This window comes from Balaenoptera ricei, chromosome 10, assembly GCF_028023285.1.
Source record: "Balaenoptera ricei isolate mBalRic1 chromosome 10, mBalRic1.hap2, whole genome shotgun sequence".
Classification (NCBI taxonomy): Eukaryota; Metazoa; Chordata; class Mammalia; order Artiodactyla; family Balaenopteridae; genus Balaenoptera; species Balaenoptera ricei.
Genome location: NC_082648.1, coordinates 98,287,466 through 98,304,298, shown reverse-complemented (window position 1 = coordinate 98,304,298; position 16,833 = coordinate 98,287,466). Strand labels below are relative to the sequence as shown.

Below are 16,833 nucleotides of genomic sequence, written 5' to 3'. Positions count from 1 at the left end.
TGTTCCCAAGAGATCAAAAAATTAGAAATTCTACAAGAACTGCCTATATAATTAATCACAAATAGTTTCCCTGGTTATTCTGCAGTTGCTGTCTTTTTAAAAATTATAATATTAAAACTGGTACAGCAGTCAGCAAAAATTATATAAATTTTAAGTACTTGGCTCTTTCTTCCCTAACTGCCTAAGGAAAAGGATACAAGGACTAAAAATTTAAAAGCTGTACCCTTTAAATACTGGAGTGTTTCATTAAGAAAAAAAAGCATAGAGAACAAATACTGCCTAATCCAAATCAGGAACACTGCTTAACCAGTTTCTAAATCTGTAATTTTGCACTGTATGTGGCAGTGGTCTTAAAATCTGTACTAAATGTAAAAGTTGGGAGACATTACACATACGAAAAAGTAAAACTTACCAGCAATCCCATATTTGAAAGCTGTTTGGCAAGGGGATTCATCCATGAATCACTGTTTCCTCCTTTTAGTGAGCACTAGAGAAATGAAATACGTGACCTCAGAATCAAGTAATTTATTTTATTTCAACTTTCTGAGTTGCATAAGTACTGACTGAAAATGCAAAACCAAGAGTTTACCTTTTTGAACCCTAACTATTCCTCTTTAACTATAGTTATTTTGATATGTTATCTGTTAGTCTAAAAAAGTACTATGCCTTAGTTATTATATCTGTGTTTTCATTCTTACTTTATTCGTTGCATTGAATTAGAAGTAACTGGAAAAATATATGGTCAGCTAGTGTTTTTACCCTATAAACAGAAGGTCAATATCAGATTTTCTAAAACATAATGTTTGCATGCTAGTATTTTCTCTCGTAGTATCTCCTTGTAACCCAAGCCGGTTTGTATTAGGAGTGAAGAAAAAGAGTTTGATGCTAGTGCATGTTATTTGGAAAGGAGCCCATTTAAACTGGTCATTATTCTCTGTGTGGATACAATGAGGAACTCATCCATGTAGCACTTTCATCTGCTTGTTTCACAGTGTAAAGGATGTGGATCCCCAATGGGAAAGAAGCCTAGCAGAAGACACTATCACCAAGCTTACCGCATAGCTGTTACTATATGAGGGCAGTTAGTTTTAAGTGCAAAGGTGGCGGATGTAGGTTTCTGCTTGTTTCTTAATGGGACAAACTAGTTTCTCCACTAAACAAGGCACCAGCCATCAGTTCCACTTTTATTTCTACGTAGAAGGTGAGTGGAACTGTGGCAGGGACCTTGTGGGGGCAGGAGGTGATGGGGCTTTGTGCACGTGTGCATTCTCCAGGTAAAAATTCTATTTGTGTTCTGATGGTATTGGTCAGATCAATTTTATTATTCTTGCAAGTGTTAAGGTACTTAGTTTGAGGGTCAAAAAAACCCTCACTGGAGGAGAGAAGTGGTAGTTACTTTGTGGACAGATGTTAGTGATGACAGCACAACAGTGTGAATGTACTTAATGCGACTGATCCGTACACTTAAAATTGGTTAAGATGGTAAATTTTATGTCAGCTGTATTTGATCACACACACAAAGAGGCCCTCAGTATGAAAGGTCAGAATCATCAGTCATGGAGCAGAAACATTTAATTCCCAATTAACTTCGTTAAATCTTGGTGGTTCCCTGAGTGGGCTAGTACCTTTCACTCAGTTGCTTCCTCAACAGTCTCCTGAATTGTCTTGTAATTTGGTCTTATTGTTAATTTGTAAATAACAAAAAGAAAGCCACAGCAGACTAGACAACACGAATGTACTAAAAATGCTGGCAAGTTTACTGAATAATTTCTTTTGTGACTGGAGTAATACAAGTCCTTTAAGAGGGAAAACTGTAAATGACTGCTTAAACAAAACGTCTCTAACAGAAACAATCTGTATTCTCAGGCCTAAAAGAGAGTAATCGTATTCAGAACAGAATCCCATAGGCAAAGGGGATGAAGGTACAGCCCCTGGCCACTGAAGACCTTCTAAAATGGCACCCGGTATTTGAAAACCAGGACTTTTAGTTGTGAAGCGTTACTTAGGGCAGCAAGGCTCCCATCCTCAAATTAAATACATGGCTGCCCACTTCCTATGTCTCTCAATGTATCTGTGGAATGAGAGGCTGGAATGAAAAAAGAGGGCTTCTACTGAGAGTCGTTCAGGTTCTAGATTGAAAACCAAAGTCCTCATCAAATTATGCAAATCAAAGGAGAAACTAAGTTGTTCTAAGATACAGAAAGTAACAAGTGTAGAACACAACTGGCACAGGATGTAGATAAATCATCTAGTTGCTAACGCAGGGTTACGCACTGGCACCTCATTTTGTTGAGAAAAGGGTCCTGGGCCTTGGAGTTTCCCGAATGAGATAAAAATGAGTGGCGATGATTGCTGTTGGAGAAACCATATTACTGTGGTTTCTCTTTTACATATTCCTGGGGATTTACTCTAAGGACTGACTTGGCTTTAGAACGCGAAAGCGTAAAACATTTATAAGGTGTGCCTTGACAGCTTCCAAAGAATTATTCTAATATGGAAGCCAAAGTGAGGAAAATTTCGTTTCTTTGAAAATTCCATCTTACCCACAGCAAGAGTTTTGTTGTTCGAGATTTCAAGGTCACGGGGAAGGAAGATGAGGGGTAAAGAGGAAGTAGCTACTTGTTCTGAAGAAAATACCTTCCCCCTCACTGAGGACCTCAGGGACTCCGGCTGCCTGGCTTCGCCCATGAAAACATTCTCAGTTCTGCCCTCTAAGAACGAATAAGCAAGCCCAGGCATTTCTAAAGCGGGCTACCTTCATCTGCTTCTTTCCTCCTTGTCCCCAGCTTGCCGAACTGTGGGAGGAAGCACTTCCCTGAGAGCCGGCGGTGTTCCAGACTCCTCCATCCTCCTCCTCTTCCCAGCTGGGATGGCGAGTTCCTGTCACGGGCCCGTCACTCTCCCCCCAGCCGTCTTGCATAGATTTGGAATCTTTAAGAGAAGAACGAACCAACTGTACGCAATAGCTATATATAACAATAACCGCAACAACCATTCCCCGTAAACGCAGCATTTTAGTGTATTTGTAATTTTGTCTAGTCTACCTGTACGGCAAGGCGAATATCATTCGAACTTTTGAGAGGAGAAATGGAAACCCAAAAAGGGTCAACGATACAGAGTAAGTTAATAAACCACAAATCAAGATTTCCTGGCCTCTGGTTCAATGATTTTTTCCCCTTTATACAAAGTTGACAGAACTCCCCCAATTGAAAAGAACCTGTCGTTACTTATAAGAAATTTCACATCTCAATTTAGAGAAATCTGTTACTCTTAATAAGGATGTTTTACTGCATTCTTTAGTTTTACCCTCCTAAAAGTATGTGGTGAACTTTATAATGGACTTTACAAATATGCGGTATGGCAAAGAACAACTGTCTACCTTGCTTGGGGTGAAGAAAAGAACACGCAAAATGGATGAAAAAAGAAAACTGTATTAGATTTTGAATATCAAAATTATGGTGAAAGAAGAGAAATTCACATATAGCCATGAAAATTTGAAAGTTATTGGATTTACACACTTGAAATGGATTAGGTACTAAAAAGATCCTAGGCAAAGACAATGTATAAGCAATGGCTTTTAAAAGACAGACGGAGGAAATGTGGTAGACAGGGAACGAGGAAAACAGAACAAAGACAGAGGGAAATCAGGGCTCTAATATTCGACGAAGTAGGACGTCATCAGTATCCAGAGTCAAATTTCACCAACATCCCCCTTTAAACAAAGATCTTTAATTTGGAGATTGGGATAAATCCTTAATCTCCTTCTTAAAATACTGTATGGAACTGACAGATACACTTTGTGGTAATGATACTCTATACAATGATGGAAGAAGGGAAATAACACTATCCTGCCTAGAAGCTCCATCCACACCTTCAATTTACCAAATGACAGGACCTTTACAAAGGGGTAGTTATTTGATTTAGATATCTTCATGTGAAGAGTCTAGAGCCAGAAAGGTGTCTCTTCCAGGCCTTTCCTTGAATGACTGCTGCCATGCCCTAGGACCAGGCCTATGATGCCATGCAGGCACCCATCAAGTACACAGGGTGCAAGGCAGTTGATTTCCTCAGACTGTGGCATCATCTCCCAGCAACGCCCAGGGGAACCTGATGGAACCTCCATGGGGTTCACTGAGCCCCCCTTGCAGGGGCTCTGTGACTGGGCAGCAAGAGGCAGGGCTTGGGGGCGGTTCTCTCCGCTGCTGGAAATGCCATTGATAACCAGGACCATTTCTTCTGCATAGGAGGTTACCCACTATTATTGTAAACACAGGCTTTATACATCCCCTGACAAGCAACAGGAATTAAAGACCCAACATAAGTGACATACTGACCCCTTTAAAGAAGGAAGACATCCACGTAACCCTTCTTCTAGAGAAAGGAGCTGAACTTTTAACAAACGACTTCTTGTAGAAAGATAAAAAAGCTCCGAATTTTAGTCACAGAACCCACACCAGATATAAGGTATCTGCAGTCTAGACAAGATCACAGGTTAACTATCAGCATCAATTTGGTAGGCTGTGATGATCTAGCCCCTTCCTCTATTACACACTGAAATTACCCAGAGAAGGAGTAAATATAACTACAGCTTTAACTGCAGATATAGATGATCTTGAAGAGTAGAAGACTATTTAAAATCTGGAGAAAAGTGAGTCTTTTGTGATGGACAAAAGATGATCCTGAAGTTGAGAAAGACACATAAAAATCCTGAAAGTACTGCTAAAGTACCTCCTTGTGCCAAGGGTCTGGTTAATGCCTTCCAACAGCATTTTGGATCTATTCCAAGTCTACAGGATGGTATTTCCCATGATGATACAACCAATTTTACAATGAAAATCAAGACGAAATCAAATTCTTTATAAAGCTATTTCTATGAGGGGAAGGAGATTCGTAATTTTTAAAATGCAGTCAAGTTACATAGGAACAAGAGTGAGTTTCTAGAACACAGACAGCTAAGATGATATTCCTTCCTGTGGCATGGTAAGAATCATACATATCATAAAATAAACTTGGCAGTAGAATTTTTTTATTCTTGTTCAACTTTTGAGTATTCAGTCTGACCACATTTTTTAATCAAAAGACAATTCCTTAAGTCTGCAATATGGTAGAAAAGTGATGTTGGAGTACTTTTTAAGAAAACTATAAACAAGTGAAAACAGATACTTGAGACTGAATTTTTCAATTGAGCACCATCCAATGGGACGTTCCGCAGCATCCATTTACAAAGTTTGCAAATTACTGTGACTACACATGGCCAGCTGGATCTAGTATAGCTTAGATTTTCAATGATCATGAGTAAGTGTGACGTGCTTTGTTTAAAAATTCAAATGAAGAAATCTTTGTTGGGTTCAAGAAACCTTAAATGTCCTTACATGGGTGGATGTATGAGAAGAGAGACAAAGAAAGGGGAAAGGAAGGAACGGAAGGATGAAGTCACTGGGCAGCAGAGACCTTGTTCCACGTTAAAAGCCAGGAGTTTAAAAAAAATTATACCAACATGAGAGTAGAAATGCAAAATAGATCTAATGAGCAATATTTAAGTTACTGAGCAAAAAAAAAGCACCACATGAAAATGTCTATTCTGGCCAGACACTAAACCTAAGTTAAAACGAAATCAACAAAACTAACTTATGACTTTTAGCTCACTGTAAGCATTTTTACATATGCCAAGTCCCCAGCATTTGCTGCTAACCATTTATTAAAGGTTCAAGGTCCTGAATCTCACTGAAACAACAGTTTAACAACAGCCCTCGCCAAAATGTGTGACCCCCAAAGTTATAATAGAGACTCCCTCAAAAATAATGCCGTATACTTACTAGGTTTCATGGCATTTGGAGCACTGGAGGGTGTGGTCCCCCAGCCTGTGGTCGATGCTCCTGTGTCATCCATTTCACCCCACCCAGGACTGCTTTCATTTGGCTCACCCCAAGCTGAAGTACCATTATCTGGAGCAGGTGGTGTGCTTTTGCTCCAGACTGTAAAGAAAGGACATGTATCTCTAAGAATGATTTGTTCAATGAACACCATAGTATCCACTGGGGGTGAAGGTAGGAGGAACAGGCACTCCTGAATTCTGTTGGTGGAAAAATAAATAGGTACCACCTTCATGGAGGGCACTTGGCATTGTCACTTTAACTTTTTGCCCAGTAATTCCACTGCCAGGAAATTATACCACAGATATACTTGTAAAAGTAGATGAAATTACATGTACAACAATGCCCACTGCATCACTGTCAGATAACATTGGGAAGCAACCTAAATATCTACCAAAAAGGGACCAGTCAGACCAATCGTGAGTTGCCCATCAAATGAATACTATACACGAAGCAATTAAAAGACAGAAATGTACATGCTAACGTGGAAAGTTTTTAAGAATAATGAAAAAAGCAAGGTGAAGAACAGTGTATATAGTACAATCCCTTCCGTGTAAAAATTTTAAAGGATAGATATATTTTGCTATAGGTATGAACGGAATTTTTGAATGGCACACAAAATTCTAAGACCTGCAGGGAGAGACCCTAAGGGCTAAGATTCTTTTACTTATTACCTTTTGCTTTTCTGTACAGTTTGAAGGTTTTTACTATATGAATAAAAATTTTTACATGTTCTAGGTAGGGAATTAATGAGCAATCTTCATTTCCTTCCTCATTCTTTTCAATATTTCAAGAAAAGAACTAATTAAAAGTAATCATTTTCTAAGTGTCCATAACTGGATTCACTGAATACTAAGCTTACTGTGGAAAGTGGAAAATTAAATATTATGAATAATTTTAACTAAAAAAACAAACACTTGAATGGTGCATCCTCTTAATTTGTTGAACTATATGAGGACATTCAAGCTGACAATGCCAAACTAAGAATGATTACCAGCACTACTTTTTTTTTTTTAAAAGAGTTCAAAATCCCCCGGCCAACCCCTCCCCCCCCCGCCACTCTGCCTTTTTAAAAATTTTCACCAGCACTATTTTTAATTTACCAGGTATGATGTTTCCTACTCAAATAAGGAGGGAAGAAAGTTTAATTCTGGACAACTGATTATCATGAGATAACAATCTCCACACAACGAAGTACTCCACTTCCAGAGGTTAACTGTTAAAAATCATCTGGAAAGTGATGGAAACCTTCCAGATCCCAGCTTTGCTACAGCATTTTCTGATGGTCTCTGCAAGAACAACACAGACTACTTCCCGTCTCCGGGGCAAGAGAAACACAGAGGATGTGTCCACAGGCAGAACCAGAATGGAAGTCAGGTCTATTTCTGCTCCTATTTTAATTCTTTATTTTTAAATCTAGAGCACAGTTTGTTTAGCAAGATATAAATCTTTTGGATTCTGCAGACCAATACAATTACCAAAACGAAAAAAAAAAACAACTGGGGAGACTAACCCAGGGATGCCATCTTTTTCCTTTTGCCAAGAAAGAACATTAAAATGTACCACCAGCATCTGTTATCACTATCATTTTATAAAAAGAGAGTCTCTGTTAACAACAGCCTAGAGTTAACGTAGGAAAGATTCCCAGAACAAAGCTAAGTTAAATAAATGCATCTTAATAAAAATGCCTTGGTTTAGGATTTCTTTTCTTCACCAAAACCTGTGAGAAAAAGCCATTGCCTACCTGATGCTGATTTAGCGGTCATCGGGGTAGGCAGGTTTGGTTCTCGAGGCGCTGGGCCCCCTTGGGAATTCTTATCCCACAGATTCACATTCTTGTAGTTGTAACTGTTAGGGTCTCCCCACGCTGAAGTGCCATCATCAATGTCCATCTTCCGACTAATCGACTGTGGGGATGGCTCTTCCCAACCACTGGGTTCCTCATCCTTCGGGGCCACTGGCTGCGGCCCGCTGCTCCAGTTGGAACCGGAAGGTCGTCCGTTGCCTGGAGGTGGTGGGGCTGGGCCTCCCCATGAACCAGAAGTCTCTGGTTGTGGCGGCGGCGGCTGCTGTGCCTGCTGCTGCTGTTGGTGCTGTTTGTTCCAGGAACTGGGTTGTCTGCCGGTCTCTGTCCAGGCTGTAGATCTTTTGCAATCTTCCCACCCGCCTTTTGAAGCTAGGCTTGCATTCCCACCGTTCCCCCAAGTTCCGATTTCATTCTGCCCTCCTTCACCCCACCCAGACACAGGTTTACTGGCAGAACTTTCCCAATTGCTGTTTTTCGCCTGATCGACCTCCTCTCCCCAACCATTCTTTCCAGAAGTCCATCCTTGATTGGGCTGGCGTCCACCTCCCCACCCCTGCTCCTTGTTGGAATTCTCATTCCAAGAGGAAGATGTCTTTTCATCTGGTCGTCCTCCTCCCCAACTGGAAGAGTTGTTGTTCTTATAGTCGTTCCAGCCTCCTGTGTTCTTGGGGTCTTTCCACTCTGTAGAGGCTGAGAGCTCCCCCCATCCAGACTTCATTTGATTGCTTTGGCTGGGTGCGTCTCCCCAGCCCCCTGAGTTCTTGGTCTGTGTGGCAGCGCTCTCCCACCCCTCAGTTCCTTTGTCAGATTTCCCCTCGGGCCTTGGCACCTCTTCAATATCCCACACTGTGTCCTGCTTAATTTGAGTTTGGCCCCAGCCAGTGTTTGAGAGCACCCTGGGGTCCAAATCAGTTCGGCTCAAAAGAGTCTGCAAGACAGCCTGACAATCAGGATGTGTGGGCCTGTACGACCGACGGCCAGAATTATGACTGTCACTACTTCCTGCTTTGTGGTTGCTTCCAGTGCTTTGACCTCCAACTTCACTTCCCGTGGAGCTGGAAGATCTTCCCCAACAGGGAGCCTGGGCATTGCCTTGGTTTTCAGGGAGGGGGTGGCCCTTTTGATTGTCCCATGCTCCAGTGCTAGAATTTGGTTGGTTTGGACCACTCCATTCTCCAATTTTCAACTCATCAGACCCAGTCGGCTGTTTCCATTCTCCCTGAGAGACCCCGGATGTCATTTTGTTCCCTTCACCCCATTTGTTGTCATTAGAGTCCTGAGGGCCAAAGTTCCAGGACCCACCCGTAGACCTGTTATTGTTGTCCCAAGAGTCATTTTTTGACCCGGTTGATTTCTGAACAGGAGCTCCTTTCCAGGAGTCCTCTCTATCCTTTCCATTGTTCCCATTGTTTCCAGAATTGCTTTGTCCAGAGGCTGTGTCAGTTCCAGAAGGCCCCCTAGCTGCACTCCAAGATCCAACACTCCCAGTCTTTCGATCTCCAGTGCTTTGTGAAGGGGCATCAGTGCTCCTGGAGGCGTTCCCCAAGCCCATTCCGAAGGGCATTCCCTTATTCTCCATGGGGTTTGGTGAACTTAAGTTCAAGGAGTTAGTGTTTCCATTTTTTGGTCCATCAGTGTTATGAATTTGAGCCTGTTCTCTGCCAGAGACAACAAAATTAACACCCGCATTTTCCATCTTTGACTGCTGTTCCCTGGATGCCTGACCTACTGTGCTAACCTGTGCACTGGAATTACTAGTATCCGTTTCCAATGCCCCTTTCCTAGAATTTCCTTCTTGGACCAGCGCTGGCCAGGCAGATGGGTTGCTATTTGGGTTAAAGTTGCTGAAGCCAGAGCCAGGTCCAATTCTATCCTGACCGCTCACATTCCTCCAATTTCCTAGTCCATTGTTGCTTTCTGTAGTAGAGTTGGAAGATTGAACAGATTTAGCCTTAGGGTCAGATTTCCAGACCCCAAGATTACATTCGTTCCCAGAACTTGCAGACTGGCACTGGCTCCCTTTTCCTTTGTTACTAGTGGTGCTTCCTGGCAGAGTGCTCTTCTCAGAGCCAGGGTTCGAGGCACTGTTGTTATCGGTGGTGTTTTCGGAAGAAGACTCAGTGTCTTTGCTGGCAATGCAAGGCCACTCTTCCATGTCAGACCCGTCTACAATCACCTTGTCCCAGATGTGAATAGGGTTGGGGGAGGCGCCGTTGTTGGAGGAGGCTCCCGGGCCCCAAGTGGGATTTGCATAATGTGAAGCAGCAGCACCTCCAAGGGCTGACTCTGAGAAAGAGAGTGTCTCATCAATCACAGCTGCACATGCATGCTCTATTAACACCCCAAGCTCAAAGTGCCCCAGAGGAGAGCTCACCATGCTTCCCCGCAAACTAGTTCTCTACCCAGCTGCCTGCCTTGGTGAACTGTATCACACCCGTCTTAGTCATCTCTTCTGTTTTGCCAGGTTGGTGTATTTGCTAAATCTCACCCCCTCAGCATCTCTCAAAGATACCCTCTTGCCATTCCTAGTGACAGAGAAGGGCCTTCCTGTATCTTGAGACAAGGCAATAACACCCTGTACTTGCTTTATATCTCCAATCCATGCTGAACACTCCTGGCTGCAGTGAGTTTTCTAAAGCACACTTTTGATTATATCACTGCTGTATGGAAGGCAGTGGATAGTTTCTTAGTGTACAAGAATAAAGCTAAACTCTTTGGACTGAGGTTTGATCAAGATGCTCCACAACCTGGGACCAACTGACTCTTCTAGTCTCATCTTCCACTGCTCTCTCTGATGATGCCCACATTCCACAAATTGCACCTTCTCACCCTGGCACCATTCCACATAGTCACCTCCACATAGGCACCTCTTGTTTTTTCCTTCTGAATTCACAAACTGAAATTTATTTGTCTTTCTGGGCCTAGTTCAAGTGCCATTGCTTCTATGAAACTTTTTTGAGCTTACCACCTGAAAACCACCTTTCCCTGTCTGGCGCCGTTTTGCTCAGTGTACTGTGTTCACATCTTCCCTTCCCCACGTCACTGCCTTTTAGTCAGAGACCTATCTTGCTAACGTTTGAGTTCCACATGGCGACCAGGGAACCGCTGCTCAGTAAACATCTACTGAACGAGGAATGCCCACCCAGCTAGATGCCAGGGGCAGACAAGCATGAATCAGTTTGTATGCCCAAGGAACTTGATAAAATAGTCTGGCTCAGCACATATTTGATGGAATTTACTATATTTGGTGGGGGGAAAAATGACCTGCTTTTAGCCCAATAATTTCTAAACTTATTCCTTTCACCAAAGAGCTTTAAATCAATATGACGTTGAAAAAAAACTATTACATAGAGCCATATAAAAATAAGGAAGCAGAGAATCTCAAACTCTTGAGATCAGGGGCTCCTTGGTTTTAAGAATGTAAACAGGAGACTGACTCACACTGGACCCATGTCGACATCCAGGCCTGGCTACACTCAGCTGCTGAAGTGCCCGGCACAACCGCTCCCTCACACTTCCCTTTGCAGCTGGTTACGAGGGGCCAGGAAGGAAGGGCCAGGAGGCCTTTCCCTCCCTGATTTGGGCCTGGCCTGACAGCCACCACAAGAAGCCTCCTATACAGGGTTTATCTCTGTATGAAGCCTGTGTCGCCGCGAGCTTTCTTTCCATCTTCGCTTGGCACACAAGATGGTAACAGAATTTTCTAGGCAATTCTACGTTCAAATCAGAACTAGAATAAAGTGTCCTGTCATTAACAACCACCAGCTCATTGTCCTTGCCAACGCTTGATGGTCTTCAAGCTCTGAATTTTAATATAGTCTCAAAAAATATTTTAAGAATACGTGGAAATCTGTTAACAAGCTTTAAAAAAAAAGGGGGGGGGGATGGTATCTGGAAGTTCTTTACTGTTAGCTGTTTAGTATTCATCTATTAAAAACTCTCAAAACTTCCAGTAGGACCCTTCAGCTAAAGGTCCCTTATATCTACATACAGTTTTTAACAAAGCTCAAAATCCAGGGCTCTCTAAAGAAATACTGATTTAAAAAATCTAATAAAAGAATGGTATTATGTGGGATCCTCCCAAGATTCTACATTATCATCTAAGAGACCATTCTCTCTATTCTCCCAGCATTCCAGGAACGTAAACACGGGAGTCTGAGATTCAGAACCAGCCTCTGCACTAGCCTCACTTCCAGTCGCCCCCTGAGCACACACCTGTGGGGGAAGCTGGGACTATGGAGGCTCGAACTGTAATGCTCTTGTCTGAGGAGGAAAAAAGGTCCCAAAGAGAGAGGAAAAACAGCAGCGACATTAGACGCTCAGGCCAAGACCACGCACTCACTGGACACCAAAACCCAGTTTCAGGAGAGAAATGCTGGTACGCATCTCACACTGGGCTCCTCCCCCATCTTTTGAGTAACCCCTAGCGTCTATATAATTAACGTGGACTTGACACGGGCCACACAAGCGACATGCTCACTCCCTGCAGCCGCCGTGCCTCCCGTTCACCCGCGTGAGGCTCGCTCACCTGGTGCGGTCCCACCCTCACTCTGCAGCAGCGCTCCTGTCACTTGTGCGTTGGGGTTTGCTCCAGGCGCTGTGGAGGGAGGAGGCCCCGCCCCGCCCCCGAGGAGCATGCAGGACGGTGGAGGAGGCTGCCCACGCTTTAGTAACACTTTGTGGTCCTGCTGGCAACGGAATCGCGGCGGCACCTCCCGAGGCATGTAGCGGGCGGCGCTTGGCGGTTGTCCGTTCGGCACTGCCACCCTTTTGGCATTGTTGCCACCATTGACCGGTGGCGATGGAGAGCTGCCAATCGGGCTGGCGGCCGTTGGTTGGCTTAAACTTGGTTTCGTCACTTCGGGCACTGAAAGAGAGAGATTGGGAAACAGCCTTTGAGATCAAATGCATTTTTCTGAAGATTATTATTATTATTATTTTTTTTTTGAAGATTATTTTTAAGAAAGCTTCCATGAGACCAATTCTAATAAGACAACTCTTCTTTCACCCAACTCTGAGGGACATAGTCTTTCCGGATTCTCCAGCATCTTCAGTTTACCGAAGGTAGCGGGTAAGGGCAGCGAGTGATGGTGACAAGGATTCAAAGACTGTGGTATCGTGGAATTACATTCCATTAACTAAGGAGGAGAGGGGAGCAAGCACCATTCACTCCCCTAAATCAATAGTGGAACACCTGAACGGCTGCCCAGAAGGTCTAAGGATGCATACAAACCCCACACAAAACCCATGGCAAAGGTTCAAGGCTCTCAGTCCAAGGACCCTTTTCCTTCATCCACATTCTGAAAGACTGGCCTCTGAGAAAATTTCCCCCAAATCCCTGGACTAGGTAGGCTACACACCCTTCATTCGGGCTCCTGGAACATGCTGTCCATCTCTGTACCACTGAATGAACCGGTTATATTGACATTCTCCATTTACAGACCCTTCTCCCCACCATGCCAGAAGTTCCTCAATGGCAGGAACCCATCTTTCATCTTTTTTTCTTAGGGCCTGGCACAGAGTAGACCCCTACAGGGAACCCCAGGCCTAGAGAATCACAAAATCAACTTGGTTTTGGTTTCTACAGCCACCTGAACTCAAAGACTCTTGGCACTCTGTGTAAACATTAGAAATGTTATCTTTTTGCTTTTGTCCAAAAAAAAAAAAAAAAATTAAGTGGACCTTGTGTGTGTGTTTTTCAACTGTTCATTTAAAATAAAAATTTCAAAATGTAGCTAGTTTTCCTATTTACTTTAAATACTTAAGGTTTTCCCTCACTTTTACAATGGCAAACAGGAAGTACTGGAACACTGAGACGACTGTGAAGCTCTGCAGGACCCCTTGGCTTCCCCTCAACCCTACAGAGAATGTTCCGCTGGATCTGCACCTCCCTTGCTTCATCTTACCAAAAGACTGCCACCCTTTCCAAGAAAATCCACCTGGTAAATACAGGCTGGCAGCAATACAGAAACAATCATTGAGACTGGTAATTCAGATGATTCTGAGGCCCAAATCCTTGACACCCAGAGTCATGTTAGGGCCAGCCCTGGTGGCAGTATTGCTCTAACTGCTGAAATGATGCTGGGCCAGCATGTTGCTCATTGAACTGGCTCCTTTATGAGGAGAGAGATACATCATCAGAAATCAGGGGGCCCAATCTATACCCACTGGACATTGGTGAGTACTGTGAGTAACAGGAAAAAGAAAGAGTAGGAGCCTGAACTAACTGCAAAGCAATGCTTGGGTCTAACAGCCAATCATGAGGCAGTTCTGGGCCTCCTAGTAAGGAAGGGAGGTCAGAGGATAAATGAATGAATGAATGAATAAATAATAAACATACTTCTTAAGAAAATAAATTGGTCATTATCTAATATTATTAATATAGTACCCTTTGCATGACTTATAACAGCCAGTGGATAAATAACTGATAAATGAATGAATAAAGATGAATTATTTAATGATTCATTTTCTATCTGTGCCTGGAGGATTCTGTAGCACATGGCATTCCCAATCCCTTTTCCTCTTATTATGAGAATAAACAAGAAGCTGACAAAGGCTGGCGGGATTCTTCCCAACTAGCTTTTAGGATAGAAGGAGTTATGCTTCTGCAAGGCTACCCTTCTATAAGAGGGCTAGAATCTCCACTTTAAGGTAACCAGGTTTGTTACATGCCTTCCCTCATTTCTCTAAAATAGAGTAAGACATGGTAAGGAGAGTCTACAGAGCTGAGATCTGAACATCAGTTCGACTAACTTTACGACATTCATAGCATAACCAAAGAAATCTGGTGGGTACTGTGTATTGTGCAAGATTCCCTGCAAAAGCTCCTCAAGGCATTTTCCCACCGTCACATCAGAGGTAGAATGGATGATAAACGATGACGTCATTATGAAACAGGAGCACCGCTTGACCACTCTCCTTGCAACATGGTGCTCTATTCTGGGAGATCAGCCATTCAAAACTCTAGGACACAGTCAGAAAAAGCCTGCCTGTGCTACCTGTTAAGAGCAAACTGTTCCAGGACTTGAATGAATTCTTACTCTGTTTTTTTTTTAAATTACACCTTTCTGTAAATTCAAGAATTTTCAACATTTAAAAGCCAGTCACAACTCTAGGCACTAACTGGAGAGCAGTGCAGCTGTTGGGCAGGACGCCCAATCCGACCTGCTTCCAGAAGTCCAACTAGAGACATCAGAATCAGTGCGTGTGCCACGTCATGCTCCAGAAAGTCAGGCGGTAACAGAGGAGAGGGAAATTATGATTAAGTCTGAATTACTTTTTGGGCCCTCTCTCTTCTCTTCTGAACCTCAGTGATTTTAACAGCTTGTGGTGCAAATATTTCTAAAGATGAGCTGCTCAGAATAAGGGCACAGCTTCTTATTTTCCAGAGAGAAAGTCTGTGGCTTAAACATGATCTCTGCATCAGGGAAATAAAGACGTGAAAAATGCTGGGTATCCTATTTTCTAATTTCCATTCATTTACCACCAAGAGCCATTTACTTACTCTAATGATTGAATCTTTTCCCCTTCCCTGCTGCCATTATTTAATACCATTCTCATCTTACAGCCTGAACTTCTAATTGCCTCTATTTCTGAAAAACTTCAATAAGATTCTTTTTCAGATAAAAGTATTCTTTAAGAAAATTCCGATACGGATAGGACCAATACAAACTATTTTCTTTAAACACCTTTTTGTTTTGGTTTTTTAATTAATTTTTATTCTTTAAATACCTTGATGGTACCAAACATCAAAAACAAACAAACAAAAAACCCTTCTAGAAATGTTTTAAAAGTAGTAGTTAAAATACAAACAAGCTCTAGAGAAGACATTATTTTAGACTGAAAATTTTCTTGGTGAATAATAATGAGTTACAATGCAATACAAAAAAATCTCAAAGATTGATGACACACAGAGTGGCTGACACACACTCAACACTGTTCGGTAACCTCTAAGCACTGTCTCCATTTCTTTACCTTCCACTCACTCCCCATACTCAATGTACACTGGCCTTTGTCCAGATTGTCTCCCTGGAAGCTTCTCTCCTCATTAAATCACTAGTGATTTCGTTGTCATTCTAATGGGCACTAGCTGGACCTCGGGGGAAGAAAGCCTACCTCGAATGTTAATCAATTAGAGTAGACCCAAGGTTATTCAGTGCACGCAGCACCATGCACCCACTGTAATATGACTTCTGGAATGGACTCAAAAGCCAGAGTTGTGGCCACTGTACAACAGTGGTCCATCTCCTCAGGTATGCTGATGGGAAAGTGCTGTTTCTCTGCTGTGTCCAAACTGGGTAAAGGTTATGAATTACTGCTTTGGACAGCAATATCTAAAAATTTTAATTTATATTGAGCTGGAAGCTTTTCCCTGTTGCTTTGACTCACCAACAGACATTTACCAAGGAACTGCTGAGTGTCAGGCACCAGAGTTCTTCAAATCCTTGAAGATAGTTACCAGAGCTTCCCCATGCGGGAAGCATTCCTTGGGAGTTAAACACTCCCCACCCCCTTCCAGTATTTAACCCTCCCAGAGGTGACACAGGTTCAAATTCCTTGACCATTCTGGCCCAAACTCCTCATGGTCCATAGAGGTTGATCTCTGTTCCTTTGCATAGAGTGGTGCCCATTACAGGAACTGTAAATCCCTGCCTAGATACTGTATTTCTAGTAATGTAGCTTAAGGTCATGTTAGTTTCTACAAATCGGTTATTTCATACTGATAACTTCCATTAAGCCAACTGTCACCCTAAGATCGAACATCTTTTTAACAACGCTAAATGGTTACGTCCAAACTCTTCCGTTACACAGTCTATTTCTTCAATCCTAATCATACCCTTCCATCCCTGTTAAATCTGGTCTGTTACATCATTCCCACAAACTTTTCCAATTCCAAGACCAATATCCAACAAAGGAGGAGATCAGCTTCTACCTTAAGTGCCTTTTAGTTATTTGCTACTTGAGTAGCAGGCCCAGCTCTGGCCCATGTCTTCACCTAACCTCCACTTGAAAGCCCTGTCCTGTTTTCTCCAAAATTCTCACTTTTTTTAAATGATGGAAAATAAAGAAAATATGCTGAATTTACTTTTTCTCTGAAATACGGACAAACCTTACTTCAGTCCTCTGTACAACCAGAGACTTGGCACCGACACA

The 16,833-nt window shown here is 42.7% G+C and overlaps 1 protein-coding gene across 8 annotated transcripts in view; it reads right to left on the bottom strand.

The window, feature by feature from the left end:
• TNRC6B (trinucleotide repeat containing adaptor 6B) overlaps positions 1 to 16,833 on the bottom strand; it is a 263,413-nt gene that overhangs the window by 54,175 nt on the left and 192,405 nt on the right. For 7 of the 8 annotated variants that reach the window (XR_009505462.1, XM_059937015.1, XM_059937013.1 and 4 more), the window contains 5 exons: positions 12,209 to 12,547; positions 7,618 to 9,966; positions 5,817 to 5,975; positions 2,756 to 2,931; positions 413 to 487 (listed from right to left, as the gene is read on the bottom strand). Coding sequence is in view for 7 of the 8 variants with exons in the window: in XM_059937015.1 (XP_059792998.1) it covers positions 413 to 487; positions 2,756 to 2,931; positions 5,817 to 5,975; positions 7,618 to 9,966; positions 12,209 to 12,547 (3,098 nt within the window). In the remaining variant the exon portion in view is untranslated. The remainder of the gene's footprint in view (positions 1 to 412; positions 488 to 2,755; positions 2,932 to 5,816; positions 5,976 to 7,617; positions 9,967 to 12,208; positions 12,548 to 16,833) is intronic. The other variant, XM_059937017.1, reaches the window with a different exon arrangement.